Raw genomic sequence first — 10,000 nt, 5'->3', positions numbered from 1 at the left:
AGCCGATTTCACTGCTGGTTAGTTCTACCTGGGCACTGACCTATTTTGAACATCCAGACAGCTGGCTCAACAAACTGGAGAAGACTTTTAGCTTCCTGAACCTGGGCAGTTCCTCCCTGCCTAACAGACAAAAATAGAGACAGGCAGGGCTGTCTCTAGAGACATGCAGCAACCTCTCCAAACCCAGACATTACAGATACTTCTTACAACTGCACAGTACGGTCTCTCTATCTATCTGCATGTATTCAGTAACAACACTATGCACTCTCACTAGGCTTCAATCTAATCTAATGTCACATTTCCATTCTTCAGATTCATGGGCACACGGCCCACAGTTGTCATTGTGGGCATAGGTAAGGAACACAGACAGTTAACTGCTGATTAGCAAGACGCTTCTATAATTACTATGCTGTGTGTGACCTTTAGTTGACTGGAAGACTGGAATTGCCATAATGGCATGACTAGAAAAAGAATGGTTTTGAAGACTTCAGTGCATCCATTAGAACACCTTCTGGTGCTATCCAAAACAGAGGTGACCTGAAGTCATTTACAGCCAGTATAGAGCCAGTTAAGACAGTCTTACCTTTGCCAGATGGGAGTTAATCCACTTTGTGAAGGTTCTCTTCTGGACCACTTCCTGCTCATCTGCAACAGAGACATGCATATTATCACACAGAGGTTACCTCCAAGGTGAAATTATCATACTGTACATATCTTGCATCTTCAAATCCGCTGACAAGTACAACGATGCTACTGTTTTTCAAGCTTGAGTTGTTTCTTACTGGCCCACGCACAGATGCAAAGGGACAGGTGTATGAGATGACAGGTGAATCTGTGTGGTGAGAAAGGGACAGGTGTATGTGATAACAGGTGAATCTTTGTGGTGAGAAAGGGACAGGTGTATGTGAAGACAGGTGAATCTGTGTGGTGAGAAAGGGACAGGTGTATGAGATGACAGGTGAACCTGTGTGGTGAGAAAGGGACAGGTGTATGAGATGACAGGTGAACCGGGTGAGAAAGGGCCTCTCTCTTTCTTTTCTTTTCTTCCTTTCTTTCCTTTTTCTCTGATTGCCTACATTCTGTAAAACACCATGATACATGTGTAATGTTTTGGCGCTCTATAAGCACAATAAATTGAAATTGAAAATTGAAATAGAAAGGGACATGTGCACCATGGTCCATAGAGTAGAATGTTACGTGTAGATGAGATGGCAAGGTCAACAACAAATTGCAAGTGAAGAAAAGAACAAGGAAACCACAAATAAAGAAACAACAACACCAAAGTTAAGCAATAAGACAGTAATGAGCTACTAATGACCATGGACTGTACTGTATCCTGATGTGGCTCAGAGATTGGTGTCTGTCAGAAGCAGCAACATTCAAGCACGGATCAGGCAGGGATCTCAGCTGACCTCAACAAGTAGGATGGGCAGCAACTTTCATTTGGCATGTTATTCTTTACGAAAATACATACTGTAGGTGTGAACATCAAACCAATCATCACAGAGATGGAACCTCACATACGTATAAGAAAATAAAGCATATTTGTTATTTAGGGGAATAAATCTCCAAATAAAAATATCCAAAATCTCAAGAACTCTCCAGATAGCTTCAGAGCTGTTCAGAAAAATAGAAACTTGGAGAAACTGAAAGCCTTTGACAGACGTTTGTTGATTTATTAAAGAAAAGCCAAACAAATAATTAATCATTACTGTTGGTGTTACAATTTTGGGTCAACACATAATAACTGGGTTATTTGCTTCTAACCAAACATTAATGGCTTGTAAATGTGCTAAAAGTTCCACACAAAAGCAGTGGCTTTATAAGATAGCGATGATGTAAAGATGACCACAGCCACCGAGCCATGCTAGACAGAGACACCCTTCAGCGAGATGAAGGAAATCAGACAGAAATAGAGCAGGATAAGAATAGCCTGGTTCACAAAAAAAATACAGAAAGCTTTGCCTAACGGTACTGTTTGAGATAACGTGACGATTTGTGGAGGAAAAGATAACTTAAGGCTGATGCACACTGGGATGCTGAGCTTCAAAGATTCTGTAGAGTAAACAATTTAAAAAAAAAAAGCAATATGGTAAAGAACAGACCACCCCCAACACACACTCACACAACCACATAGACACTCACAAAAACACACACACACAGGCAGACACATATGCCGGCACGGTCGCAGCACGCATGAGCCATCTTTAATCCAATGACATGCGCAAAAACACGGAGGCAAAAGAGCATGTCATTAACACACACACACACACACACGCACATGCACACGCACAACAGACACATGCACACGGACAAAAATAAACATGCACACATTGAGCCACAGGCAACACATCCATGTTTACAAAGCACAGCATCCTCTGAGACAGCCCTGGAAATGCTAAGTGCACCAGATGTGCAGTGCATCTCTCTCTGACTCTTCTTCCATCCACAACAACAGGACACTACCTGAACACACACACACACACACACACACACACACACACACACACACACACACACACACACACACACACACACACACACACACACGCTAGTATTTGGAACATGTATTTTCAGTCTGCAAGGACTATCTGTCAAAGTGAAACGCAGGAGGCAAGTGTCTGTCCCACTTACCGCGCAGGTACTGGAAGAATCCTGTCACCAAGTTGAGGGAGGTGGTCTTTTTGAGAGGCACGTCCTTAAAGTGGGCCATTCTCTAGTCCACTGCCCCGATCACTGGCTGTGCCCTTCATCAGGGCTTGTGAATGTGTGTGTGTGGGTGTGTGTGTCAGTGTGGGTACGACATGCTAACATCTGAGCATGACATCCACAGAGAGGAGGGGATCTCTCGGATAAAAAAAAAAAAAAACACGAGCGCAGACACACACACACTCGCGCACATACACACACACACACGCGCACGCGTATATCCCACACACAGGGCTGGCTATCTCTCCCTCTCCTTTCCTCCTCCAGGAAACAGAGTGGAGGCAAGCCGGCCGCAGCTTTCCCCTGAAAACACGGAGAGCAGCTGGGGGTTGGAGATGGAACCTCCCTCCTCCCCCTCTCCAATCCACTCCTCCCCTCCTCCTCTCTCCTTTCTCCTCCCTCTGCTCCTTTCACACACACACACACACACACACACGCACGCACGCAGGCACGCACAGAATCCGGCGTGCAGCCTGTGGTAAACCAGCGTTCTAAATGGAGCTGGGCTTATGACCCTCCTCCCTGTCCTTCTCTGGATCGTGCCATGGAGGAGTGTGTGTCTCTTTGTGTGTGTGTGTGTGTGTGTGTGTGTGTGTGCTGCAGTAGCAGCAGTAGCAGCATCCGTCTGGAGAAACACACCACAGCTCCGCACAGCCAATCGGCAAGTGGGATACGGCGATGATGTCACAGCCTGGCAAGCCTGATTCACACACACAAGAGGGCGCACACGAGTGTTGCAAGTGTGAGCTAGTGTGTGTGTGTGTGTGTGTGTGTGTGTGTGTGTGTGTGTGCCCGCGTGAGTAAGGGGGGGGGGGGGTGCTCCTGCATGACAGATGAGAGTCTTGTATGCTAATACAACCCCTGCCACTGCTGAAGGGGGCTTAAGATACAAACAGATTTACCCAGAGCTGTGCGGACACAGTGGGAGGGGGGATTTGCGCACAGTTATTTGGTGAGGTCTTTAGAGCATCACTCCATAAGATATGGCCTCTTATTAAAACCATTACAGCTGGTGATCACAGACTTATCCTCTATCCTACTTTACTGGATAGAGTTTTTAGCTTTGCAGAAATTACTATGTGTCTGACTCCATATGGACATATGGTCAAAATGTCTGTATGACAAAAACAGACACCCCATCACGCACACACATACACACAAACACCCCAGCCTCATTTCCTGATTGTGCTAGTACAAGACCAGAAGGGGAGCAGAACATGTTGAATGTGGCAGAGTCCAATACAATACAATGCCTCGCCTTTAAATCATTCATGTGATGCCTGAAGGAGGCGCTGGCCACCTGCTCCTCAGGCAAGGGCCCCCCTCACCCCCACCTCCACCCTCTACCCCCACTCCTCTCCCCACTACCCCCACTCCTGTCCTCACTAGCCCCGCCTCCAACCCAGGCACCCCGCCCTGCCAGCACTAGCAGGGCTAGTCAGAGACAAGGCTCCACCTGATATCGCTCTCCTCCTCCCCTCCGAAGCACCATTGGGGTCTTCCACGGTCATGCCGGCGCCCCGTTACCATGGCGACAGGGCGTGGATGTCCCCACTTTTGCGCTCTGAACTTCTGGCATGCATTGTTTTTAGCATCATGCATTATTGAATCAGGTCTAATGAAATTCCGTGCCACATGATTCTTTTAATAGTTCTGGGAGAGGAGAGAAGAATCATAGCTTGTAGACTAATTCACTTATTGGGGAAAAAAAACGTTTTCTCTTTATTTCCCTTTATTTGTTTGAGAGTCAGTGTCCTTTGGCTGTGGGTGTAAGCAAAAGGAGACTTCCCAGTGCCCAGGCTACACAGGCATAATGAAAAGCTCATCGTGCTCACACTGATATCCAGCAAGATAACACCACTGACAGTGTGGGTTGCATTTTACATGGATCGGATAGCAGAAGTCACAGAAGAACTGCATACATTACTGACAGCTTTCATTAAACACTTCAGGACAGATTCCATCTGCTCTGATACAGAGGAAGGGTGCTGATGCACAGTTAGCAATGTTGCATGCTAATATTCAAGCCCAAAATGGCAGTGTAAAATTCAGCCATTCAAAATGGCCATGACTGTGCACACACTTTTTTTAGATGAATTTAAATGAATATTATTTTCCTCTGCAATGTCATATCCAATCAAATGTCAAATCAAAAATCTTTTTGCATTCTCATATGTAGCATATACGGTAATCTAGTAGACCAGTGACATCTAGTGTTTAGTCATGGTTTTAAACAAGGGAGGTGAAAATGAACTTAGATCATCTAAGTGTTATCTTGTTTTAAGTATATGTCTTTGCGTGCTTCTTTTGTGTGCATCTTTTGGCCCAACATACTGTACATTCTACTGCTAAGCATATGCATATTCTATGCTATGCATACTTATTATACATACATTTAACATAAATAACACTACATTAACAAAATAACAATGACAAGAACTAACATCAAGCACTGAAAAGAAATATGTATAACTTCAAATAACAGTTACAATAGATAGTTACAATAGTTAAAACTTTAGTTACAATTTATAACAACAAAACAACAGGGGACAACTACATGTCTATTTTCTGAATTAAGTAGTGTCTAAGTAGTAACACTAAAGCTGGCAGGCAGACATTGATGACAGGCTTCCCAGGACAGATACCATCAGTCTGTCAGCTCCCAGTCCTGCACTCCTGCCAACTGCAGCTGACAGAGAGCCTCTACCAGCCGACCCCCTCTAGCCAGACCATCTACCCAGCAGTCCTGTGCCAATTCAAATGAGTACACCCGACTGGATCCAACTATCCCATCACTCAGTCAGACACCTGTCCTCCGCCTTGGTCAAGTACACCACTCTCAGAGGACACAAGTGAATGGTAGTGGTCACACTGTCAAGTACACAGATCCCCTGCATGCCGACTGCACAACTACTTCTGATGAAAGACAGAACAGGATGGGAAAGATATTATGGCAAATAATGATGGATACATTATATCCACATTTACTGAAATATAATCAGGAAAAAATATTTCCTGGTTTCCACCAAATTTCCATTTCACAGAACAGATATCTTACACTGCTATGGCATGTCTAAAACCACTTTCACCAGGATCCATTTTTCTCATACAACAAACACTAAAGGGATGTGTAGATAATGTCACCAAGGTGCCTGAAACAACAGGTTGTTCTCACTCATTTCAAAAGCCTTGTATGTTTGGTGGAGAATGATGTTGACTTTACATTGTCATACCAAAAAAGACACATCAGCCTTTACACAGACAGGAAACTAACAACCACTGATTTGTAGACAGATACTAGTCATGAAAAAGCACAGCGCTGAAAACCGCAAAAACTGGGACAACAGATGTACAGCGCTTAAAGCGAAGAAAACTCATTCACATTTTTGATGTGGTTACATAAAACTATCCATTTTCAATTCATAAAACAACCTGGCCCACCCCTGAAATCCGACACAGTGCCTGAGAACTTTAAACCCTGGATGTATCAGTCAGTAGAGGTACATAGGGGAGGTTCGACCCTCTATGGTGGCGACAAGAGACAGACAAGGGTCTGACAGAGGCAGAGCCAACTAGCCAAACTCAAAGCAGGTAAAAGTGGACAGGAAAGACCAAGAGGAAACATGTGGTCCCCAAGGTGGACCCCTCCTCTCCATGACTGTAGTGAACAATGACAACAACACACCCTTTCATCAGGACACCCACAGTCTGCTGAACGTCAGGGGCAATGGATCAGGTGACTTTCCTACGCCACTGTGAGTGTATACTGTCTGCCCCTAGGGAGAACATCAGATGTCAGTGCTGTACTTGAGCATGAAAACATTGCTCCGGAGATGTACAACAGTCAGAGAGTCGGCTGCAAGCATCTCAGGCTCTGCTCCCTGCTTACAGCAGGGTTCCCACTCTAAGGCAAATGTAAAATTCCATGACTCTTCCCTGACTTTTCAAGACAACAGAATTTTCATGATCTACTGTATAATGATTGGTACAATATACTGACCATAGATTTCAGAAGTTCAAGAATCTCTGACTTTTTTAGAGCAGGACAAAGTCGGGCAAAGTCGGGCTAACCTCAACCACTCAAGCAAGCAGTAAAGCTAATAACCAGATATACACCAGTTCTGTGTGGAAATGTATTTGTATTAATGTACAAGTGGCAAGTAAATCATGCATCAACATTCTCTGATATGCCATGACTTTGACTTTCCCTGACTTTCTCTGATATGCCATGACTTTGAAATTCCCTGACTTTCCATGTCTGAAATAGACTACCGGTATATTCCAAAATTCCAGAAATTTTACGACCCATTTGAACCCTGTTACAGTGTCTAACTGAACACAAAGGCAACTGTGGACTCTGGAAAGTGCTAAGTGGTATCAGTGATAAAGATTAGAAAGGAAACCACTGAAATGTACAGACCTTGTGATTTAGTCTATAAACCTGGTGATCTTCAAATCCTAATGACTGACAAACTTTGGTCAGGAACGGAGGGACTGATGTCCAAGACAATGAATTTTATGGGATATGTGTAACTTTTCCCCCAAAGAAATGCACACTACGACAGCTATAGTACATATATAGTGCACACATCTAAATGCCACGTAAATATCTGATTTACATTTATATCAGTCAAATTGGCATATTCTTCTAAAAAAGATACATGACACTATGTAAATAACATTTTGAAAATAAAACTATAATATTTTACATTAGTAGTTTTGCTTTTTTGTTTGTGCTCAGTTTACATAAACCAGTGGTTCTCAAAATTTCCACAATGAATACCACCTCAGAAAACATTTGGCTCTCCAAGTACCACCATTATAGCCGACATTAAAATACAGTAGCGTGGGCCAATTTAACTATATATTTTACATTGTGCATACTGTTTTGCACTTACCCTTTTTTGGTTACACTTTACTTGACAGTGTCGACAGAGTGACAGTGACATGACACTCATGAACGTGTCTTAAACAAGTCATAAATGTTTATGACATAACGCTACAGTATGTCATAACAAGTTAAGGTTAGGATTAGGTTTAGGGTTAGAGTTAGGGTTAGGGTTAGGGTTAGGGTTAGAGGTTAGGATTAAGGTTAGGGGTTAGGGGTTAGGGGTTAGGGGTTAGGGTTAGGTTTCATGTGTCATGTCAGTGTCATGTGTTCACGACAGTGTCATGTCACTCTTATGTCAATACTGTCAAGTAAAGTGTTACCCACTTTTTTTCAAGAAAGACAAAAACTAGGCCTAGTTTAAATTTAACTTCAGTGGTCGCGTGGTTTAAGATTTCTTACTATATTATGCATATTATTCTGATATAATTTAAAGTGATTATTTAGTCTTTATGAAAAGAAAAACCCATCTTGGAGACTCCCAGAGTACCAGTAGAGAGAGTCTGCGTACCATCAGTTGTACGTGTACCACAGTTTGATAACCACTGACATAAGCCTTGAGATACTGTGAGTTTGGTAATGTGCTAAGAGTGACACAGGCTGGCACGCAATCTTGTGATATAAAAACCCCAAAGCAGACCAATTGCAGGAGCCTTTGCATCACACACCCATGCTCAACTGCTCACAATTGGCGGGAAGATGCCAGATGGTGACAGTCTGAAACCGAGAGAACACAGTACCAACCACAACTTCTACCTCACGACACGAAATGTATGTCCTTATTTACCTTCACTACCAGCCCCATGGCAACAGAGTGTCAACAACCTATGCAAACCTTACAAGTTTTGTTGTACCTACTGTATGTTCTACATGCAAGCCGTTAAATGTCAAGGAACCTCTCAGGGCTCAGTGTAAGGCAGACTAAATGACTACAGAATGGCTTCTGTGCCACACAGACTTTAATAATGAAATATAAAGCATACAGCCACACGCCTGTGGTTACATCTTCCTTCCTGTTATCTGCAGCTTCCTGCTTTCTGACAACTCATTGCTATTTTTTTGTCCTATTTTCAAACAGTGGTGAATGGTTTGTCTGTTAATGGTTTTAAATCATGGCAAACCATGCAGCAGAATAACTGGCTGCTATTCTGGCATCTTGGTCTTAATAGTCTGTAGATGAGGCTTCTTCTTTGTGGAATCATAAGGTTTCTGTTTTATGGAACTATTCCATAAACTAATATAGTATAAGTATATAAGTATAAGTATATGTACTCTTTTGATCCTGTGAGGGAAATTTGGTCTGTGCATTTATCCCAATCCGTGAATTAGTGAAACACACTCAGCACACAGTGAACACACAGTGAGGTGAAGTACACACTAATCTCGACGCAGTGAGCTGCCTGCTACAGCGGCACTCGGGGAGCAGTGAGGGGTTAGGTGCCTTGCTCAAGGGCACTTCAGCCGGTTACAAGTCCGAAGCCCAAACCAGTAGGCCATGGCTGCCCCAATATACACTTACACTTCTCTAATCCTTTCAATGTAAAACCATCTCTACTAAAAACTCCATCTTTCCCCTTTAAACATGAACAGTGCCCCACAGTCTTTGCTGTCATGTTGTTATAATGTCCCTAACTAGCCATGACTAATATGCTAAGTCAGAAAATGTGATCATGCTTAAACACAGAGCTCCCTACTTTCATTTAAGCTGTCCCTAAACAATGGATTTGAGCCAACCTGGGGCCTAGCATGAGTGTTTGCTATTGATCCGTCTTTTCCCCAAGGTCAACTACCAGATCAGTTTCAGCAGCCTACTGTCTGCCCATCATTTATGCTCACCTTGTGTCAGAAACACTACTGAAGGAAGAGCGGCTGATGGAGTCTCAGGCTAATTCAGGATGAATGACTTACTTAAACTGATTCTGGCTGTTAATGTCTAAACTAAAGGCTGATCTGAATTGTTTTAAAACAGGAAAAGAACAGTATCAATGTAAGCGTGCTTGACGTCACATTTCAGTCTCTTGACAGCCATTATGATGTTTCTATTCAAAATAGGGAAAATCCCTTAGAATGTGAGGGAGTGGTAGTAGATGAGTTACTGAGTGTTTTTATACTCCGTGAGCAATATTAGAGGCTGTTGTGTCTTAAATGCATGGAACAAGCTCACCAGCAGCTTCAACATGCTAGCACATGAGTCTTGCATTTCACTACCAATTCAAGGATACTTGAACATGCCAAAACACACACACACACACACACACATACAGTACAAACACTGACACAGCAAGACACCATGAGTCAGAGCCTATCTACCTGAGAGAGCTGTCCGAGAGTGGAAATCAAGGTACTAGGAAGTAAAAGACAAACAGACAAAGGGAAGGTGAAGACAATTGGGAGAAAGTGGCG

At 43.2% G+C, this 10,000-nt stretch overlaps 1 protein-coding gene across 14 annotated transcripts in view; it reads right to left on the bottom strand.

Moving 5' to 3' along the window:
- syne1b (spectrin repeat containing, nuclear envelope 1b) overlaps nt 1–10,000 on the bottom strand; it is a 112,178-nt gene that overhangs the window by 99,552 nt on the left and 2,626 nt on the right. For 13 of the 14 annotated variants that reach the window (XM_042073421.1, XM_042073428.1, XM_042073431.1 and 10 more), the window contains exons 1-2: nt 2,635–2,873; nt 584–645 (exon numbers count right to left, since the gene is read on the bottom strand). In XM_042073421.1, coding sequence (XP_041929355.1) covers nt 584–645; nt 2,635–2,713 — 141 coding nt within the window. In that variant the 5' untranslated portion in view covers nt 2,714–2,873. Of the gene's footprint in view, nt 1–583; nt 646–2,634; nt 2,874–10,000 lie in introns of those variants that run through there. The other variant, XM_042073423.1, reaches the window with a different exon arrangement.

The sequence above is a fragment of the Alosa sapidissima genome, chromosome 19 (assembly GCF_018492685.1).
Source record: "Alosa sapidissima isolate fAloSap1 chromosome 19, fAloSap1.pri, whole genome shotgun sequence".
Classification (NCBI taxonomy): Eukaryota; Metazoa; Chordata; class Actinopteri; order Clupeiformes; family Clupeidae; genus Alosa; species Alosa sapidissima.
This window is presented reverse-complemented; position numbering and strand designations above follow the sequence as displayed.